At 41.0% G+C, this 21,557-nt stretch overlaps 2 protein-coding genes across 3 annotated transcripts in view; one reads left to right on the top strand and one right to left on the bottom strand.

Moving 5' to 3' along the window:
• Positions 1-3,808, top strand: part of ppp3cca (protein phosphatase 3, catalytic subunit, gamma isozyme, a) — a 28,319-nt gene extending 24,511 nt beyond the window's left edge. The window contains exon 14 of one of the 2 annotated variants that reach the window (XM_041936240.1): positions 1,103-3,808. In XM_041936240.1, the coding sequence (XP_041792174.1) occupies positions 1,103-1,254 (152 nt within the window). In that variant the 3' untranslated portion in view covers positions 1,255-3,808. Of the gene's footprint in view, positions 1-1,093 lie in introns of both variants that reach the window. The other variant, XM_041936241.1, reaches the window with a different exon arrangement.
• On the bottom strand, positions 3,586-19,776 carry adam28 (ADAM metallopeptidase domain 28). The gene is made up of 22 exons (XM_041936238.1): positions 19,494-19,776; positions 16,958-17,046; positions 16,719-16,795; positions 16,237-16,315; positions 15,957-16,033; positions 15,186-15,369; positions 15,040-15,102; positions 14,692-14,763; positions 14,290-14,459; positions 13,163-13,244; positions 12,371-12,504; positions 11,775-11,952; positions 10,068-10,157; positions 8,939-9,134; positions 8,678-8,783; positions 8,370-8,526; positions 8,089-8,169; positions 7,569-7,668; positions 7,323-7,428; positions 7,124-7,217; positions 6,935-7,030; positions 3,586-5,998 (listed from the first exon to the last, which is right to left on the bottom strand). Exons 1-22 carry the CDS (start codon positions 19,549-19,551, stop codon positions 5,966-5,968), a joined length of 2,322 nt encoding a protein of 773 aa, XP_041792172.1. The 5' UTR covers positions 19,552-19,776; the 3' UTR covers positions 3,586-5,965.
• Between the last annotated feature and the right edge of the window lie 1,781 nt (positions 19,777-21,557).

Below are 21,557 nucleotides of genomic sequence, written 5' to 3' on the forward strand. Positions count from 1 at the left end.
ATCCATTTGATTTATCTAAATATTTCAATTGTTTGCCCATTTCAGCTGATTATGCCCTTACTTTAAGCTGATTATTGTTAGTCCATTACAAATAATCTAATCATTTCAGTTGTTTAGCTGTTACTTTCAGCTAATCTTTAACCCTTATCCATTACTTTTAGCTACTTTTACCCAATTATTTAACTGTTATCTATTAGTTTTAGCTAATTGCTTCAACTTTTTCCTGACTTTTATTTTATTTTACTATTATTTTGACTGTTTATCCATACTTTTAGTTCATTATTTTAACTGTTAAACCATTACTTTTAACTAAGTAGTTAAATCATATGTCCATTGCTTTTAGCTAACTAGCAACTTCTATGTTCAGTGCTAACTAGTTTTCACACTCAGTCACAACACTTGGCTTCTGGGTATTACAATACAGCTGGATGTTTATTTTTCTCCTAAACACAAATTACTGAATATATTTATTTGATCAAATCCTTATTTTATTAATATTATTGTTATTATTTTCAAATTAATGTAGCTAGCTGCTCCACAGTCTTTCCATGTAGCCCCTGGCAACTGCAGAAACACCCCCTGGGGAACTAATGGTTAATTCAAATGAGCACCAGTGCTGCCTTGTCACAGATATCTGGTTGTGCAAGAGTACTCTTGAGGACCTAGTTTCTCTGGCTGTAAATCCACCTGTAGAACTTTCCCATCCGAGTGTTCATTTTCTGTTTAACCTGATAACTTAAATGATTGAAGAGTATGTCTGAACAGTCCCTTACAAGTTTGCTTTTCATTTGCACACGTTTTCTGTCTGGTTTCCTTGGCTGTTTCGGGATGTTACCGTAAGTCTACCAAGTGTGAGGTGTTTTATTGTTGTAGCTTGTCCCAGTGGTGTTTGAAGAGTAGGAGTCATTGTTTACCTGTGCATGTGCTGTATTTTGTGCTTATCAAATGAAATTTCACATAGAATCAAGTGATTGATTGATTGAAAAAGCTAAAGAATATGGTTTACAGCAAATGTTATCAGGAACAGGAGGAAGTTACTCAAGGCTTTCCAGCTTCTGATCATTTTCTCTCTGCTGTCTCCTCTGCTCTTCAGCCATTCAAGGCTTCTCTCCCACACGGAAGATTCGTAACTTTGAGGAGGCACGCGGCCTGGACAGGATAAACGAGAGGATGCCGCCTCGCAAAGATGGCCAGCAGCCAGATGGCACGACAATCAATACCAACACCCCAAACAAGAACGGCACTGATGGATAGGCAACAGACACAACACACTCCCGTCCTCACACAGCCCACACACATCATAGCCCCAGCCACTTCCTCTCTCTCTCTCTCTCTCTCTCTCTCTCTCTCTCTCTCTCTCTCTCTCTCTCTCTCTCTCTCTCTCTCTCTCTCTCTCTCTCTCTCTCTCGCTCTCTCTTTCCATCTGTCTCCTCTCCTGAAACTGCCTGTCCATCTTCTGCTCACCCGCAGTCAGGCAGGGAAAGAAGCGGACACAAACAAAAAAAAGGCCACATTGCTGAGAAAATAACTTCCAGCTGCTGAGAAAAAAAAACATATGGTGTGTTATCTGGCGGAAAATCTAATCTTATTTATTAAAAATGGAATATATTAGATATATTATGTAATAGCAACAAGTCATTGAGTCAAGACATTTCGCAGTTGTTCAAATGTATACTTTACACTGAAGTCCTAACTTGTACATGTCAAACTTACAAAGAAGAGACTTTTATAAATTTGAGTTGACATAGATAGATGAAGCCCTTGCTATCCAGGAGTTTTAGGTTTTTTTTATTGTTGTTCTCCATGTGTTCGGGAAGGGAAAATTTGAGGTACAAATACTATATTCTCAACAGCCTCATTTGGCTCTTGCAAGGAAATTTTAGACATGTGAGGTTCTACATGCATTGCAGTGTTTGGTTATGTACGTCCGTTGAAAGATAAATTATCTATGTATTGAATTGCAAAAAAAGAATAAGGGAAGTCAATTGTATCAGAACAATTATTACAAATTAACATTTTGTACTTAAAGCAGAAATTTAATGAAGACTTGTAGTCTTATTTATACATTTTCCACAAAACTTTGATGAATGGACTTTTGTTCAGTATTTTGTTCTTCCTGTATTATTGTTTGTGAATGAAGCGGTTCAAGTGAAGGATTAACGCTTCGTGTGCAATGATAGTTACTGTTGCTGGCTGTTCTGTGCTGGTTTTATCTTGTGTTCGCTTGATGGCAAATAGGAAGTTCTCGCTCCGCTAAACCAAAAAAGGGATACACAGTGCATCATGTCTTATTGTGTCACCACAACCAGACCTGTCAGTACTCCCACATTCTGCTTGGAGGCACCTCTTCTTCTCAAGCACCGAAGTTAAGCCGACCTCTCTGGGGTTGAGCACCGTGTGTGGAGGTTATGGCGCAAGAAAGCGAGACAAAAAGGACACGTTTTTCTCTTGGTTTGTCATTTTGGACAGAAGAGGACATATTTGCTCTGGAAGCAGATGAACTGCTGGCCATACTGTCTTCAGAACAGACTGATGTTCATTATCGCTTCGGAAACATCCGTGTATTTAACAGAATTATCTTGGTTTGATTTGATGTTTTATTGTCAAACACTAAAAAATATGGGGTTTGCTTCTTGGGCTTTCCTTCGTTTCTAAAGCTGTATTAGAGTCTCCATCTACTGTTGATTATACAGAATGCAGATGTTTTTTGAATTGTGATAACCGTACGTATCAAATAAGGGAAGCATTTGACATTCAGTGAAATGACAGCACTTTGACGATGCTGTATCCAGACACAATGGACTGAGTCATTCCCCTCGGCAGGGATGATACTATAAAGGGTACCGCTGCCACACTAACAGCTGTCTATTACGGCCTGACAGTACTGTAATCATCTCAAGCATGGCTGACTCATATATTACTCAGTATATTATTTTCACCAGTCGTGATCACACCAAGATGAAGACTATTAACACTTGCTGAGATTGCTGGTGTGTATATGTCCCTCTGCTCTTAAGTATTCAGCCATTCAGCTCTCTTCAGGTCTCAGCACCTCCACTCTTCCTCACAGGCACTCCCAACCCTTTAAGACCTGCTTTCACTTGGACCTACAACCAACTCAACTGGTGCTTCGACACACCTGACTGTAATTCTTTGTCTCTTCTGTCACTCAAGAAAGGAGGAGGAAATAAGCTTTAAGATTTGCTATTTTCTTGTGAATATACCTTTTTTTTTTTTAATGAGGCGTTTGTGATCATGTGCCATGCCACCTTGGCCACACATGTCAAGATCTGTATGTGTGTGTGTGTGGGGATGGTGAACTGAGTCAAGCCAGGAGACTTTCAATCACACATGGTTAAAGATTAAATGTCTAATATTAATCTTCATATCTTTAAAATTTCCAAAATATTGTTGTTTGCTGTTATGTTCCGTAGACTTCTGGGGAAACTTCCTAAACATTAAGTATTTTGGTTTACATTCATAACTGTGATGTTAAATTTTTTTTTAAAAGATAAGGCTTTATTGGGTGAGCCATACAGTATACTGACCTCCTGTTAGGTCCTATACATATCTCACAGAATGTAAAAGATGTTGTTCATCCAGAATCTTATAATAGCTGTAAAAAGGGGTGAAGATAAAACAGTACCGTACTTGTCATGCGAGGCCATGAAATCTTTTACGTAGATGTATCACTTGAAAGAAAAGAATAAAATTCAAATACAGTGTTTTATTTGACTCATTTTGGATGTTGCTTCTTGTTATTTCACATCAGATGACTTTGAACTCCAAATAAAAGTCTGAATTTATTGGCTTCTTTATAGAGTCATAATACTGGATGTCAGGTTGTTCTGCTGTCCCCAAGAAGACAAAATATAAACAAAGTGCTGCTTTATTTTTTTTTCACACATTGTTTTTGTACAAAAAAAACTATTCCCATTATTAATTTACATGAAGCATTTCTGTTTACAGAACTTTTTCAGTGACACACATAGATATGTCTCCCACATTATAAAAAAAAAAAAATCCAGAATAGAATTTAAAATCCTTCCCTTTATGTACAAAGCTATAAACTGTCAGGCAACATCATCACAGAGGTCATAGTACGCTGTCACCCCACCTGAACACTGGGTTCCCAGAATACAGGTTTGCTTATGGCACCTAAAGTCTCCAAAAGCAGAGTTGGAGCCAGAGCCTTCAGCTATCAAGCGCCTCTCCTGTGAAACCGTCTTCCAGTCTTGGTCATCTCCCCATGTTGAAGAGTAGGCCTAAAACTTTCCTTTTTTCTAAAGTTTACAGTCAGGGCTGGCTCAGGCTTGCCTTGGACCAGCCCCTAGTCATCCTGCTATAGGTTTAGACTGCTGGAGGACTTCCATGATACACTCTCTCCTCCTCTTTCCATCTGTTTGCATTCATGTCCCATCAACATATCTTACTAACTTGGCTGCTGCCATTATTATCATATTTATATCATTATTATATACATATTATTGTTTTACATACATATTCTATCATGTATGAATGTATACATCTATTATCCTATATGAATGTATACATATAGTATCATACACTATTAGTATTCATATTTCAATTATTGTTATAGCTGTTACTAGTCTCTGTTTAAATCCAACCGGCCAAGGCAGATGGCCGCCGACAAAGAGCTTGGTTTTGTTAGAGGTTTTGCCTGTTAAAAGTTTTTCCTCATCGCCGTCCTAAGTACTTGCTCATGGTTGAATTGTTGGGACTCTGTAAATTAAAGACTATGGTCTCAACCTGCTCTACATAGATTAAAGATTATATTAAACCCATCATCTTCTCGCTCAGTACTGAATATGAAACCTGGGTTTGAGCCCACAAGGTGTTTTTTACATGTATGTACCTGTTCACTTAGTGAACTCACTTGAAACAAGCAGCAAAATGAGAAGTGTGTATTGCAAAGTTCTATTTACATCAACCAGATTAGTAATAATAATGCAGTACAAACTATCAAATATTTGGTTAGATATCAAGCAGTGTGCTGCAAAATTACCTTGCTCTTGAAGCTGCAGCAGATGTTGTATGTTTGGACACTGGATCCTGTCCCGGTCTTTGTGTACCATGCTGCATATAAATGTAACTGACTGGCCTTTCCAGTGTTCCTGCTTTTAGTAATGCAGTAATTAGGAGGTCCTAATTAGGATCCGCCGACACTCATCAATGTACTAAAAGTGCCTTAAATGTCTGCCTCTCATGCTTTCTAAATGTTCTAAAATCTGACACACTTGTCCTCTGTCTTTAAGACATAGAATTTTACTGGTTTTAAGAAAGGAATTGCTGACAAGTAGCGCATTATAGAACTTTTGAGTGGCACGGTAAATGCAGTCCTAATAATCAGCGTTTGTATTAATCTTAAATCTTTAAGTTAGAATTTCTATTACATTGCACTACAATGCACCAGAGTGCCAGAAATTTAAGACCATCATATCAAAGTTAAAGCAGTTCAGGATATTTCTGAGGGTGAAAAAACAAAATATTAAAGCATTGCAGTCCCTGAATACTGTTCGACATTAAATCCAGTCTTTTGCAATATTCTGTGCCATTGTTATGGCAAAATAACACAACGTGTATAAAATGATATGGTTCATGTTCTGTGCCAGAGCAGCTTCTGGTTGCACCAGTCCTAACTCTATAGTATAAAAAGTGCCTTCAAAAGCAAAAAATGTTCGTCCCTGTAATAACATGTCCTCCGTGCATGGCATGCAAGTAACAGATTGTCCCTCCTGCACTCCGCACATACTGGTACAAACACTCCGTGGTGCCTCTGACAGCACTGCAGTGGAAAAGAACTCCAGAGGTGTCGTGACAGTCGTGACAGGATGCATGTAATAAAATCTTGACTCTGCTTCTCTGGATCGCCAGCCTCTCGTTGGGGACAGTGGATGAAGGTGAAGCTCTGCGGGTTTCCTAATTGGTGGCACTGTGTCCGACATCAGACCTTTGGTGGAAGCACTGGCCTCAGAGCCTGCAGGATAAACCAAAAAGATATGATTCAGCTATTCAGCTTTAAGGGATACTTTGACATTCTCTTAAATACTCGTACTCACTCTATTGCTTAGAATTAGATGAAAGAATTCATACCACTGTCGTGCCTGTTTGTTTAATATAAAGCTACAGCCAGCGGCCAGTTAGCTTAGCTTAGCATAAAGACTGGAAGTAGGGGGAAACAGCTAGCCTGGTTCTGTCCCAAAGTAGCAATATGTCTACGAATGCCTCTAAAGGCTCGCTATGTAACAGGTTATTCTTGTTTGTTTCCCCTTGTTTCCGGTCTTGATGCTAAGCTAACCAGCTGTCGTGTGTAGCTTCATACAGATATGACAGTGTGTTGGTCTTCATATGTAATTCTCAGCAAGAAAGCAAATAAGTGTTAAAATCTGAATTCAAAAACAACTTTCCCAAAATGCTCTTTTCAGACTTACAAAAAGAAAAAAAACTGCAGCTCACAGCCACTCGCAGTCACGAGGATAAATTCAATGTTTGGTGTTACAGGTTTGTGACAAAATGATTTAGGATTTTGGACAGTCTTGCCATCCAAGCAGATTAGAGAGTTTGCCCACAGGAGGGATACAAAACTTAGAATCTTGTCTGAGTGTTGCTTCTGTGGCTTTAATAGAAATGACTAACACATGGAGCGCTGGCTGTTGATGGCTCTGCTTGCACTGTAATCAGTGCAGATGGCGCTCTCACACCTTGCAGTTTTCATGGAAGCACACAAAGAACTTAATTCTTCAGCATTCCGGTTGGTGCCAATTTGAACGATGTTGTTCCTACATAGATCAGATAAAAAGTTTCCTAGTGAAGATCTAACAATTTGACTGGATCCCGTTAAAGCATTGGGGACAAACAAAGAGCTGTGTGGACTGAGTTTACTGCAGTTAAACTCCTCAAAGGAATCAGTTACCTGACGTGCAGCAATGTAGTTCTGTCCTGGGGGTTTAGGTCTGTTCCCTGCCGGTGGTGGTGGAGGCGGAGCTCCTTTGGGTTTTGGCCTTCCAACCTAAAATTTGGAGTATTGTTAGGGAATGCATTGACTAGATGTGTGATATATCTCAATTCCATACCTGTAATACTGTATATTCCAACCCATTACCTGTCGCACTGCCATGGGCTGACTAGGGGCTGGACTCATGTTTAGCTGGTGAGCGGATTGGTGCACTGCCGGCGGCTTCCTTTGGGTGTGTGCACTGTTATATAAAAAGAGATTTAATCCTCCAGCTCTCAACGCTTCAAAGGTGAGTTTACAGTAACATAATCACACTGACACCTGCAATTTGGTGATGACAACTTACGTTGGCAACATGGGACTTTGTCGTGTTTTCCAGATGATGCCAACCACACCAGCAATGATACCGAAAACCACCAGTATGACTGCCAGCACGATGCCAACAGTTGCTCCTGCAGCGAGGGAACACACGTCAGGTTTGTTTGGGTGCAGCAGCGTACAAATTCAATTGCATGAGCGAATGCAATGAGCGGAAAGTGCACATATTTTTTTATTCTGCATATGTTAAAGAACAACTGCAGGGAGGTCTTACCAGTAGAAATGGAAGAGGAGTGAAAGACTCCATCCTCGGAGTTGCAGTCAGGAGGCGTCCAACCAGGCTCACACTGACACTCACTCCTGTGATTGCACACCTGAGGAACACAAAAGGTCCTTTCCTTAAACAAAAGATTCGCCAGACTTGCTGCATTTAGCAGCCAGATGGAACAGTCACAAGTTCTCAAATATAAGCCCAGACAGATTTCTGAATTGTATCTTTTCTAGCATTTCTATGATACTGCCTGTTTGAGGCAATTGAAAAATGTGCTTCATTTTAGTTTTATTCTCAGCACATATAATAATATTTTTTTCTGTTTTCTATTTTCCTCAGTTCAATGTGTTTTGTAATTGTAGTGTTTTTTTATTTATAGCTAATGCTTTACTGTTCATTTTTTTGTTTTTTGTGAGTTTTAATCAAAAGACCGAAAGGATTTTAAGTACTTTTAATCCTTCAATTTGTTACCTAAATAAGCGAAATCTAAGCTAAACTCTGAGCAGTGTTTGCATGTACTCACAGCATGGCCTGGGCATTTTGCTGAGCAGTTTGTATTTCTGTAAGCCGTCTCAAGATCCACGCACTCATTCTGGCTGCACACCTTGAAAGAAACAAGTCAGTGACAAACACGTTACTTACTCTGGTAAGTACATCATCAGCATCGTAGATTCAGTGCTGCAACATTCAGCATTCAACCCAGAGGTGGATGTTGAAGTCACTTCTCGGTTGATTGTGATGCAATTAATGAATTAGTGACTGTAAAACACAGAGACAAACAAAAAATAAAACACAGCCTACTACCTTTCCATCCCCGCATTTAGTCCCAGAGTCCACCTGGCCGTAGTCTTGAGTGTAGTCGTCGAAAAAAGCTGCCTTGCAATTACCAACTCTGACCATGCGGCCATAGTTTGGGTTTTCATTACCGTTGTGGCAGAACAGCTTTCCACAAAACCGGTCTCTGTAAAGAAAAGGTAGAGAAATATGCTCACACTCACTTCAGGGCCAATATTCCAACGGATGCTGCAAAAACAAACCTTTAAGCACACATTTATTCTACCAAGAATACTAATAAGGTCCATTGCAGACTGCAGTTTGTTGCTGAGACTCACTCTCGCTGGCAAGGGATGTACTGGTCCTTTGAGGGACGTCGGCAGAAAGCGTAGTATGTGCCTCTGGTGTTCTGGTCATAGCAGAATGGACGGGCCTCTATAGCAGCTGATGTCAGGGGAGGATTATGTCAGAGTGTAGCCTTTCATCTGTCCTTGTAGACAGCAGGATGCTCATGCATTTCTAATATTAGCTCTTTTCCTCAACAAAGCTGTGTAATATAAAATGAGAAAACGAAAAGAAACAAAAACATGTATACTCACTTGGTCCGTACATCTTGATGCACTGGTTCGACCTCTGTGGACACTGGCCGTTGTAGCAGTATCCCAGGCCTCCGTCGCACGGGAGGCCATTCACAGCAAAGACATCCTCTGGACAGGTGGCGCTCGTCCCATCACAGTACTCCGCCACATCACACTCATCCTGCTTCCTGCGGCACTCCTTGGACCGAGCCGAGATCTGTGTGGAGATGGGAGTCACAGTCACACTTTACAAGTGTACTGGTCTGTAAAGTGCTCTGAAACTGCCTCAGTGTGTCGTGCCTTGCTTTGCGTTTTATTTAACTTTTGGTCAGCACCACCAATACTCCTGAGAAGGTAGTGCATAGTGTTTTTTTTTTTAGTGTTTTCACTATGAGAGCAGTGAGAGTGAGCTAAAACAGTAAAGCTGTAGCATGAGAGTACAAAATAAATATGTACATGTATAAAATATTGACTAGCGACTTCAAGTTGATCATCAGCTTGAAGTCATACTCCACTTACTTATTAAGCCTTTTCTAGTGTAGAGAACAAATCAAATTACACTTAAAAATGGATGATACCCTTCAGAAATCTGAAGACAAGACAAACACAGGAAGCCCATTCTCAGTGAATGTGCATTGTAGGCTTTAAGTTTCCACATCACACTTGTGTAGACTGCATACTGAACCATGTCACAAAAACATGCTTGTACATATGCTACACTGAGATTACAGGTGAGCAGAGAAAGCAGATGAGCGTGAAAACAGTCTTAGTGTCAAACTCTCAAACTGCTCATGCATCATCCTGCACAGTGAAGCTCAAACATCTGGGTCAAACAACAATTAGCAAAACACATGGAGGGGGACTTAAAAAATGCAGTATGGCAGCTGTGGCTATTTTTTTGTGGAGCAAATTCAGTTGTCATTTGTAATACCTTAGATGTCCATTAGATGACAGTAGCAGATCAAATAGTTGGATCACAAAAACCTGTGGGAGCCCATATCAAGTCTGCATTTCATATTAAGTAAATCCCCTATGGGCCTCCACAATAAACCATGTAGGAGGTTTTCATGGAAAGAAGTCAACATTTGCACCAAGCTAATTAAAGACAGCGCAGCAGCAGAACAGCATTTATTTTTTCATATTTACTCACCTTGCAGTTGTCACAGCACTCGCCATCAGCACACTGTAAGCCCTCTCTCAGGGCGCAGGTGGTGGCATTGCAGCATGGGTTGGTGCATTCCTGTAAGGACATCATTGAAACTCATTAGGCTGCTAATCCTAATGTTAATTGTTCATCCTTCTCTTTATTATGTCGTGTTAAGATTCCTAATGTTGTTGTTTAATTTTTTTAACAGGAGGGCAGCCCTTCCCATATTTTTTTATTATTATTATAATTAACTTTGGTCAAAATGTGCACTGCACCTGATCTCAGTTAACAGTTTCTGAGAACTACTTGCTGTCATTTTTGTATACCACTTGGTCATTTTCATTTAGTGTTTCTGTATTATTTGATTTAGATGATCAGAACGGTGTGTGGCATTTCACTGTAATGGCCCTGGTACATGAAACAAAAACATGTGGTGTAAGATAAGGGCTGTGGTGCATTGCCATCCCCTGAAACTCCTCGTGTGATTTTTGTCCTGTGAAAAACACAATTTTAACATCTTTAATGAGATACTGTTCTCTAATCCTGATCTCTTAAAAGGTAGAAGGAATTTTGAGCAACAAGGCAATCATGCATGCCAGAACAAACGTACCCCCCGGCCCCTCTTTTTTGCGGGGCTGGAGAGTAAGAGGAGCGATGAAGCACAGATGAGACATGCATCTGCTGAATACCAGCAGAGGAAAAAACAGGTCTGAACATATTCACAGCTCTGTGCGATTCTCACTGCAGCTTTGAACTTCTGAACACTGAACTTCTCTGAAAATTACAAGTTGTTAAAAGTCCTTTTTTGGTGCGTTTTGTGTCATTGAATTCAATCCAACTTTATTCCCATTATTCTTGTGTACAATAAAACACAGTCTTATCTATTAAAGATAATTTCAGTGCTGTACACCGTGTGCTGTGTACAGGTCAACTGAAAAGCAGCCTTGATTAAACAGTTCTGTGGGTCTGAGCAAAGACGTAGAGGCTCAGCAGGGCCAATACAGTCCTTACCAAAGAGTCTACAGATTTCATATCAGTTTACTGTGTTAGTTCACTTTTATGTGTCTGCTTGCATCCACTTTGAAGAAGAAGATAGAAACAAATGTTCTGCTGCATGTTAAATAGCCTAATTATCTTATTAGCCCTGGGCACCAAAACAAAGAGAGACAAGATCAGGCAAAGAAACCAAGGTGTTGAGTGTGACTCTTGCAGCGGCCTTGAGGCGGATACTGTGTCAGATGTGAGCACACACGGATGCAGTTTTACAACCAGTACATTTCACTCAGTATGTTTTAAGAGGATTTCATATTGCTGCAATGTGTGTGATATCATTTGCATATGTTATGAAATTTATACCATCACAATACGAGGGCGAAGAACCAAGGTTTGTATCTCACCATATAACATCATCACAAAGTCGCTGCTAGAGAGTGAAAAGCTGCATAACAAGCTGGTAACAACTAAAGCCTTTTTGATCCTGTTACCTTTAATCAATACGTTATATGTAAATTACATTATTATATTTCAATACACTCGTTATTCATTATGACCTTTCAGTACGTATGTTAGTCAGTCTGGGCCCTGAGCTACTCCTCTGCACTTCTACCTCACTGAGGAGGCTGAAGTTAGAGAGCAGGTTTCCTCCTGAGGAATCAGTGGAATATTGAAAGTGTGATCAGTGTCAGATGAGTGCTCGCTTGCTTCATTTACCTCCACAGAGCCGCAGTCGCACTGCTCTCCTTTCTCCACAAAGCCGTTCCCGCAGACTGAAGGAGCCACCAGACTGTTGTAGTCGGGTTTATCCAGCAGGCAGCTGGGGCTGCGGCTCGTCAGGTATTTCTCATAGTTGTTGCTGCTGCAGCTACTGAAAGTCCGAGGAACATTCCAGCTGAGGAAATAAGCGGCAACCCTGTTAACTCCAAAGTCACATTCTTTGAACTACAATTAAGAAAAAGGGTGTTTTCTGAATGCAGTGATGCCTTGTCTTTTTCTTCTTTATGTAGCCTTTCAACAAATGATCCCAGAAAATGTTTAGGAGTGAGTCTTTTTCACAGCACAGTATTTTTCCTCCTATGATTTGGAGGAAAATTAAGAGTCACTTCCCTTACTGAAAGTACTGTTTGCAATCTGGTCTGTTGAGACTGCAGTGGGTGGAGAAACTGGTGGGATTTTCCCTCTGAGGATGAATTTCCCCTTTTAAGATTACTGAACAGGAAATGTCCCCCTCTTCCGACGAATCAATGCCGGTCTAGCGTGCACATTTAAGATACACTTTTGACATGAGTCTTTTTAACTGCTTTTCTCACCTGAGTGCTGCAGCCATGATGCAGCTATCCCCAGAACAAACACAGGCGCTGGAGTCATCATGGTTCATGCCCAGGTTATGGCCCATCTCATGAGCCAGTGTGGCTCCCACTGCAATGGCCCGGTCGTTGTGATCCTGATAACAAACCCACAATTATATGATCAGCATTTTACAGTAATTTGAAGCAAGCTTGCGTCTGCTAACTCATGATAAAAATATTTCCCTAGTGCTTCCTGTTTCTTGAGATTCTGACCACTGTCATTCTTAGGCTTTTTCTACGTAGTGAGAAAGATCCTGCTATTCCCATGACACAGTCTAGACGCGTACTGCGGTGGAGTTAGAAAATAGTCATGTTCAGTTGCATTTCCTCTTTCAAAGAATAGAAAACACTTTGATTTCCTGTTGATTATAGCAGGGAGCTTGGTTGGCAAAATAATGACATGTTAATGAATGGATTATGGATCCACAACGTAAAGCTGATGGTGGTGTGAATGTCTGTTTTTGCAGGTATTTGATCATAAATCAAAGCAATGGACAAATTCAAATGCTGACCTAATGATGGAGCTAGAAGAAAAGTAAAGGGATCACAAAAGTTATTCCAGTTCATGAGGGGAGACATGAATGTCTGTCCAGAATCTCACGCTGGAAGATGATTTGAGCGGGGAGCGCTGCCGCCAAAAACTGCGTAAAGTGTAAACTGCGTCAACTAGCCCGGATGACAACAACTCAAGCCCTAGACTTTACGACCGCAACAATCTTTGAGTGGAGGGACATGATTTTTGGTGGTCTTTACCTGTACCACTCCAACAGAGTGACCCGAGCAAAGAGTCCCAATGAAAGCCAGTCCCACGGTCGCTCCTTCAAAGTCAATTCCACTGAAAGACAAGGAAAGACAATACAAGCAACACTTAGACATGAATTGTAACAGAAACATATCCATGCTGTTCATCCATCCACAAAGTTCTTTATGTACACTCTAACCGACTGGGTCCGACCTCTGCTAGGGGTCGCTGAGGCTTCATGTAGGGTCATGAGGCTTTCTTTATTTTAAGGGGTGTAAGAGAACAAACAAACAAACAAACACAGTGGGCCTGAATCTCAGCATTTCATTCATTTCCGTGAAGAAAACTAAATGCAACTGTTATTTTAAAAGTTTAAACCATTATTTAAGGTGTAAGCCTAAATAAATCTCACAGGATAAGGGAAAACCTGAACACAGCAGCCTCACACTGCATGAGAAAAATACAAAGTTTAAACAGCCAAAGAGCAAAGAGAACAAGGGAGCTATTAGGAAGTCTAATAAGTGATGCGATCGATCAAAGTTAAAACATAGATAACACAGACAGAAGATTGTACAGAAACTTCCTGCAGTTATTGTGTTCACTGATTGGGTTAACTGTACAGTTTATCACCTGCTCTGTGCTGTTATTTTTATGCACTGAATATTATTTATATAATATAATAATATACTATATTGAAACATTCACACTTGTGCCATCAAATCTAGTGTTGAAATTGCATGCAAGTTCCACAAGCACGATGTGGAAAGTTCCAGTACATCAAGAACTGATGCAGCAATCATTAAAGTCGTTAAACTTGTGAAACCATATTTGACTGATTGTGCAGTTTTAAGACCTAAACCAGAGCTCGCAACTTCCTTCCGTGTAAAAAGGAGTTCAAGCTGAGATGGAGAATGCTTCATGCTGGATTTATTGCCTGTGCTGCTTAATCCTGAGGCCTGGCCCCACCCAAACCCCAAGTGAATGGGAGAAAAACCTGAGTGGGAGTCAGTATGTAAGGAACAACAGCCTGGAAAATACATTTTAAGAGATATTTTAATTAATTATTTGAATGACTTTACATTATTTGAGATTTTTAGATTTGAGATTATTTGGTCTTATTAATACAGACTGTTCGTACCTGATGAGATGTGCGTTGTCGTGCTTTTTCCTTTTCACCAGCTCGGAGTTTCTCCACTTCATGAAAGCGTCCAGGTTGGCCCCGGCCGGAGGGGTCACAGAGATCAGGTCACGATTGGACCAGATCTCCAACCCCACCAAAGCAATGAAGGTCCTGAGGGGCTTGTATGCCTGCAAGCAGCACCAAACCATGAGAAAGCTACAATCAACACTGTTCATTCTGTACAGAAAAGCCGAATAAGTAATGTGAACAAGTTTGGGGCTATCACTGCAAACGCAGACATTACAAGAAAAAGAACAAAATGGCTGAAATGTAACAAAACAGATAATCCAAAGACTGAATATTATCAAAACGCTCGAAGTGTCATGGAATTTACCCAGAAATAGAAATTCACTGACTCACCATGTTGACAAAGTTGACAATTTCAAATATCCTCTTTCTCAGCTCCGTCTGATCTCGCTTCATCTTCACGTACTGAAACATCATGACGTCATGTCAGAGCAAAGTCACGTCCTATTTCTCAGCAGCTGATTCATAATAAACCCACATGACTTATGACGATACCCTGAATTTTACCCAAATAATTGTACAGTATGTGATTCTTAGCAGGAACAGCCCAAAAATGGCTCTCCTATCCTCCGCTCCTCTATCATGCAGGTGAGAGTTCACAATGTCAGCAGGTCTAGTTTGGTCATGTCCCTCACCAGAAAGTAGATTACTAAGACTAGCTGGAAATTGCATGAATCTTACCACACGGTTATCAGCAACGAGGAAGAGCTCGATGTATTTCTGTTGTTGGACGATAGATATACCCTGCAGGACGAAAGAATAGATTTACCACCAGACAGCCACGTAATCTAACAGGTGCAGGGTTGCTATGACAGCAGTGGTGTTACCCCTGATCTGGAGCGGCTGCGGCCTGTTGGTGGCTCAAAGTCGATACTCCAGCTGGTGTTGGTGACGCCGCACACTGCAGGTGTGGAGTTCTTCTCATTAAAAGTCGTCACGGCATGATCCCCCTCATCGCCACCAGACAGGGGCTCAATCAGGTACCTCTGGGCAGATGTTCTGAAGTAACCCCTAAACCAAGAGCATGCCAGTTAGTCTTTTTATTCCACAGACATTGCATTAAGGCTGAGATAAATCCAAAACTCTGGTTGAGTCAGAGGGCTGCTCATTGTGACGAACCCACAGAGAATTATTATCGCCTCAATGGAGCGTTTTATGTCTACTGTATGTCTTTTAGCTTATTCTTTTGGTTTTGCAGCCTCCAAATGTATTGTTTTTGATGACTCTCATCGCTGTCATTTCCAGATGTTGTTTTTTAATGTTATGCTACCTGTCCGGCACCAAATGACAGTTAGCGACCAGTTAGCCGGTGATGACAGGGGAGCATTTTGCAGCCTGAGGTCTTTCCCTCAGGAGTCGGTGGAGACCAAAACAGGGCTAAAAGGAGAGTGAATATTGGACTTACATTTGTCAAGTGGACAGAAACATGTCCACGTTTGCGCTAAATGTGAAAATAGGATGGTGTTTTCTAACAAGATGTGTCTTGACAACCTGAAAAACTGAAGTGTGACGAGGCATTATTATGATGCCATACGGGAGTGGTTTCAGGACAGATTAATGACAGTAAACTTAGAGTGAGGGTGGTTTTGTGGGCTCACCTGAGTCCATCACAAGTGCTGATGCTCACAGATGATCCACTGTCATTCACAATCCTCCCATGATAGTAGCAGTGGTCCTGATAAAGACATGAGGATGATGACTGGGTTATCAAATGAGAAAATCCTAGCCTATCCCAAGATATGCTTGTTTTTATCCTGCATATAATTGTTGAACAGTCAAAGACTGAAATGGAGTTTGTTCTCAGAATCATTTTAATCTGAAGTGGGTCACATCGTCTGCATGTGGAACTGAAACTTGCTGACAAATGCAGACACTCACGATGTTGTTTGGCGTTGTGGTGACTTGAGTCCCGTCTTCTCTGTAATATGTCTCACTGTAGTCTTTGGTGAGTAATTCTCTAAACGTGAAAAGATATAAAAATAAATGGTCAGCATGTCAAACCATGTCACATCAAGTTTGTATTGTAATAGATTTCCAATGATCTGTCTTCACCTGATCTGCAATAAGAACATTTGTTCCAAAAGTTAACAGAGTTCAGCATTGTGATCTGAGAAATGTGATATAGATAAAACAGGCTGTAAAAACACATTGTAGGAAGTTACACTGCTGAATATTAACCCAACGATAACACCTGCTTTGTGTCAGGCAACAGTGGATCTATTCATGTCTCTTCTGAGTGACTGTTCCTCCTCAACAAGTGATCAGGATTTTAGAAATTCTTGAACACTGATTACCTTGAAAGTTGGTTTTCTTGCCATCATATATTTGACAGAAATGCCTTCGGGGGAAAAATAACTTACTTATTTTTTTCTAGTTGCATTTCGATGTCTCTTCCTCCCACCGTCATTGCATACTTGATAGCATCTGGCCTGTAATTCTTTAGAGAATAAAGGTGTGAATTCTTTTTCAGTAGTTCATCCTTGTTGTGTTTTCCAGCTCTAACATCACAACCATGGTCTGCTTGTGTATGCAAAAACAGCACCGCTGGACGGTGTGTGTTTTAATGAGACACTAAAATGAGAAACACAGAAAAATGTACCTCTGTGTGTCTTTTTCTGACTGTGTGAAGCCTGACAGGTCGAACCACCTCATAGTCCTTCACCTCTTCAAACTCATGACCATGGCTTTCTGTGGAGATACAACATATATTGTGTTACTTTGTCACAAGAAAGAATATGCTCTAACCAAAAAAAAAAAAAACCCACAGTGTTTGGTATTTCCTTCCCATCATAGGAAATATCTGTGGTCACTGTTGAAAGAGGCACCACATACTAAAGGTCAGAAAAAGACTGTCATGTAGAACAAAATCAGCACTGACTGGGGAAACATACTGCATTTGTGGACTCCAACTGTCCATGCCAGCCTTCTCCCTACATGGTTTGCTCTTTAGTGGACATGCACATTGTGCCCTCAAGTACAAAAGAAAGACATTCAAATGTGTTTGAATGAGGCAGAATTCCAGATTTCCTTGGTAAGCTGAGCACAAAGACTGGAAACAGGCGGAAACAGCTGGCCAGACTATCTCCAAATGTAACACAATCCACTGATCAGCATGTTGTTGTGCAGCCTGTTTGTCCAAGTTGTACAAAAAACAAAACATAAAAATGGCATGTTCAGACATGAGGTTTGAAACGATCTCCTCGGATTTTAGATTCCCATGCTGCTCCATGTCGGATTTGTTTGCCAGTGCATGTTTCACTCAGTAAAAACTTAGTGAAGTTCTCGTCCAGTTATCCAGAGACAATGCAGCCTCATCTGCATACAGAATGACCCCATATGGGTCCTGACCCAGAGGTTGAGAAACCCTGCGCCAGCCCGTGGCCTATGCATGAAAGACAGAAAAACTACGAAACAGCCTGAATTCCCAAAGATATAAGCCTGCTTTAAAAAAAAGAAACACAAAATCGCAAAATGAATGCAGCTTGACAGACTGGATCCTTCAAGTGAAAGCTAGTTGCAGGAGAACTCCTTTATATCACCCTTCGCAGCCGATTAGAGATAAGATCAGGCTGATTAGTGCAAAATTGTTGCTGAAATGCCTGCATGCCTGCTGGCGTTTCTGGCTGCCGCTCAAACACTTGGGCAACCAACCTGTGCAGTAATTATGGGATTTTCTTTTAGCCTTGTTTACCAACCCATGACACATTAATATGGAGCGTACAGAGTATCAACACAGTACCTGAAGCTAACCCTAACCCTATGTCAAGGCTACTAATTATCAGTGAACGGACCCTCTGATGCCTTATAAGCAGGAACACAGAAGGCTTTGTGAGCAGGAGAAAGTCTATGTCTTTGTATCACGCTGGTCAAGTTAAACACTGTATTGTCGTCATATAATGAAGTGGGCATGGAGGGACATGACCCCTCCTCACTTTTATACTTTCTCATTGATTTTCTAACTCAAATCTCTTTGATCATTGTTCTTTTAGATGAGATCTGTGCTGATAAAAATATTGATATTCATTGAGTCACCTGTCAGTTATCACCTTGCACTCAGAGCAGTGTGAGTAGTTTGCGTGTTATCTTTTCCTGGGTTTCACCTGTCAGACTGCGTACAGGCTGCTCCGCCTTGTTGCTGAAGATTGTTTGAATGAATGAATTATCATAATTATCTTATGTGCCAGATTGATTTAAATGTAATGGTAATGATGACTATAGTAAAAACACAGATTTGATGTTTTTTTAGCCAATAAACATGCTGAAGAGGGAGTATTGATAGTGTGGGTCTCTTTCTGAAACCAAACCTGCCTGTTTGTTGTGGAGTCAAACTGACATATCAGTAAGACTGTGGGGACACAAAGCAGTGTCCTACTTCCTTTTTGTGTTTGTAGTCAGTAGATTTCATCACTTCCTCATTTTGACATCTTCTGAGCTTTATTGGATGTGGTCTCACCAACGTAAAGAATCTTCTAGCGAAACACGGTACTTCCCAGTCAGCGAAACAGGCTTGTAAAGGAAATGAGTCTTTCATGAGTCATGGTCACCTGTCGGCCAGGTACGCAGTAGCACCAGACAGGGTGTTGTCTTTGTTGTAGCTTTGACATTGTGTCACAACATCTGCAATGTGTTTCAGGTAATTCCCACTCATTTTGCCCAGCTTATGAGGCATTACTAGATGCTAATGAGTGTGCTTATAATATAACGACGGCAATTATGTCCTTTCTGAGCAGTGTAAATAGACACAGTCGCTCTGTTTGAACATTTCCTTTCTAATCATATGCTGCATAGGTAAATGCATGAGATTCACTGAACATGCTGTCGCAAAGTGTTCCTGTATCTCTTATGTAAACATGGTCAGTAGATTAAACCTATTTTTATGTAGAGAGAGATAACATTAATTGTACTGAAACTGATGGAAATGTCATGTGTATACTGTCTACAGTCTTTCAAGAACCTTCACAATAATTTTATTTATGCTACAGTATATCTAATCATTTTTGGTCAGCTGTTTTAGAGCACTTTGTACTTCATGCCTGGAGCAGAAACCCACAAGGTGAAGCGCTCTGGATAAAGCTAGGCTTTAGTTATTAATTAGCCACTGAGCTGAATGGAGGTAACAGTATCTGGTGACTTACCTGAGGGCTTGAGCGAGGCATTTAGGATGAGGACCCACAACAGGAGTGTTGCCGTCATTGTCCAAGTGCAGACAGCCACTGTAACAGACCAGATCGGTGCTCTGATCAAGCTTTATGCTGTCTACCTGCATGCTGTGTTGCTGATCCTGTGAGGCCACACCTTCGCCGGCCCTCCTGGACCTGTCACAGCCACTTCCTCATTGATAACAAAGTTAGAGCACGTACTCAACCGGCCTGAGCACGCCCCTGCTTCTCGCAAGGAATGCAGGAAAAATACCGGCGACGGAGTTGTGGTCAAAGCTTAACTTGCAGTCGCCCACATGAAGCATCCTGACACGCTTCCATGTCTTCCAGTCCTCAGGATTTATCAGCAGCAATTTAGACAAATAGATGATACACATTTTCTGACAGTAAATTTCCTACCTCTCTGTTGGATGAAATTTTAGCCGCTTCTTTTTTTGCATAAAAGCCACAAGTCAGCAGTTTGACTCATCCTGTGTTGTGCCTGGTTGACTCACAGCACTTAAGTCATATGGTGATTTCCACATACATCACCTGTCACACTGCGGTCACCACACCATAAAGTTTCACACACTTTGCCAAATAAAGACATTAAGACTGAGCTCCGTCTGCAGCAGTGTGGATGCTCCTCTCCCTGCCTCGCTGTCCCTCACCCACAGAACACATGCTTGGACAAAAAGACAAAAGACAATAAAGCCAATGTGCACGCTCAGTAGGTGGAGCATGGTGGAGTTAAAGCAACATTGATCGACAGTTTCACAGAAATACAGTGTCAGGTTTGCTTTCTTTGATATAACACAACACTGATTATTACAGCTTTCTTTCTCTCAACAGTCTGTGTCTTTTTTTAGCTGCAAGCGCTATGTTTGTGGTTTAATGTGACTAAAACTGTTAGCACTGAAAGCCCTCATGGGTCAACAGACAAAGAAAACAGCAACACAGAGAATCTCAACAGAAAAAGAAGAAGACAAATAAGTTGTATATATAGTTGTATAAAAAGTACTTCTCTGCCTTATGAGAGCGAGCCTGTGCCATACACGGAGTGAGCACTGGGTGTGCTGCTTCATTCATAATGTACTGTTGTGTATGCAGTTTAATAATGCTCACTCGTTCCACGATGCTCCGCTCATTGAGGACATGACCTAAGTGAACAATCGCCTCACTGTGAGCGTGGTGACCACACTGCACTCCAACCCATAGTCAGAGCCGCCGGTTTTCCGGCTGTGAAAACAGCACATCTCTAAAATGAATTCAGAGACTAAAATCATCTCTGATACTGGATCTTAAAGGATCGATCTATCTCAGAACAACATTGACAGATGTAAAATGAAGCAGCTATTGGCCACTGTGGTCAGTTCTCTTGTCCTATTGTCCCGTTGTCCGCCCCTCATACTGTAATTCCTACGAAAGTCATGGGGGACAAAATCCACAGTCCTTGTTTCAAAAATTCAGCTGAAGTTAATTTGAAGCTTCAGCAGTCTGAGTTCAGACTGAGTGTGTATCTTTCATAGTGACAGTCGTTCTAATACAAAATTCCCATTCCAACAATTCCCATTGTATTTGTAATAACAAGGCTGGGAGTTCGATAGATAGATAGATGCTTTATTAATCTGCAAAGATAAATTTGCAAAGAGTTACCATGCTAGCGGCTCTGTGAGGCTGTACTTACACTACAGCAGTGCTTTGAGCTAAATGCTAACATACTAGCACGCTCACAAAGGCAAAGCTAACATGCTGATGTTTGGCGGGTGTAATATTTACCATGCTCATACTCCTAATTTAGTGTGTTAGCAAGTTAAACATTAGCTTATCTGCACTGAACATGTGATTAAAAGTACAGCTGAGGCTGATGGGAATTTATAAACCAAAGTTTTGGACTAGTTAAAAATTTGACCTGATGATGGCAATCATCAGTCATCAGAAGACACTGTCAGGGCACCATGACTGTCTGTGCCAAATTTGATTTAAATCATCCAATAGCCGTCCAGATGTTTCAGGCTTAAAGGTGCAGGCGGGCCGACCAACCACCACACTGACGCTGCC

The sequence above is a fragment of the Chelmon rostratus genome, chromosome 5, assembly GCF_017976325.1.
Source record: "Chelmon rostratus isolate fCheRos1 chromosome 5, fCheRos1.pri, whole genome shotgun sequence".
NCBI classification, from domain to species: domain Eukaryota; kingdom Metazoa; phylum Chordata; class Actinopteri; order Chaetodontiformes; family Chaetodontidae; genus Chelmon; species Chelmon rostratus.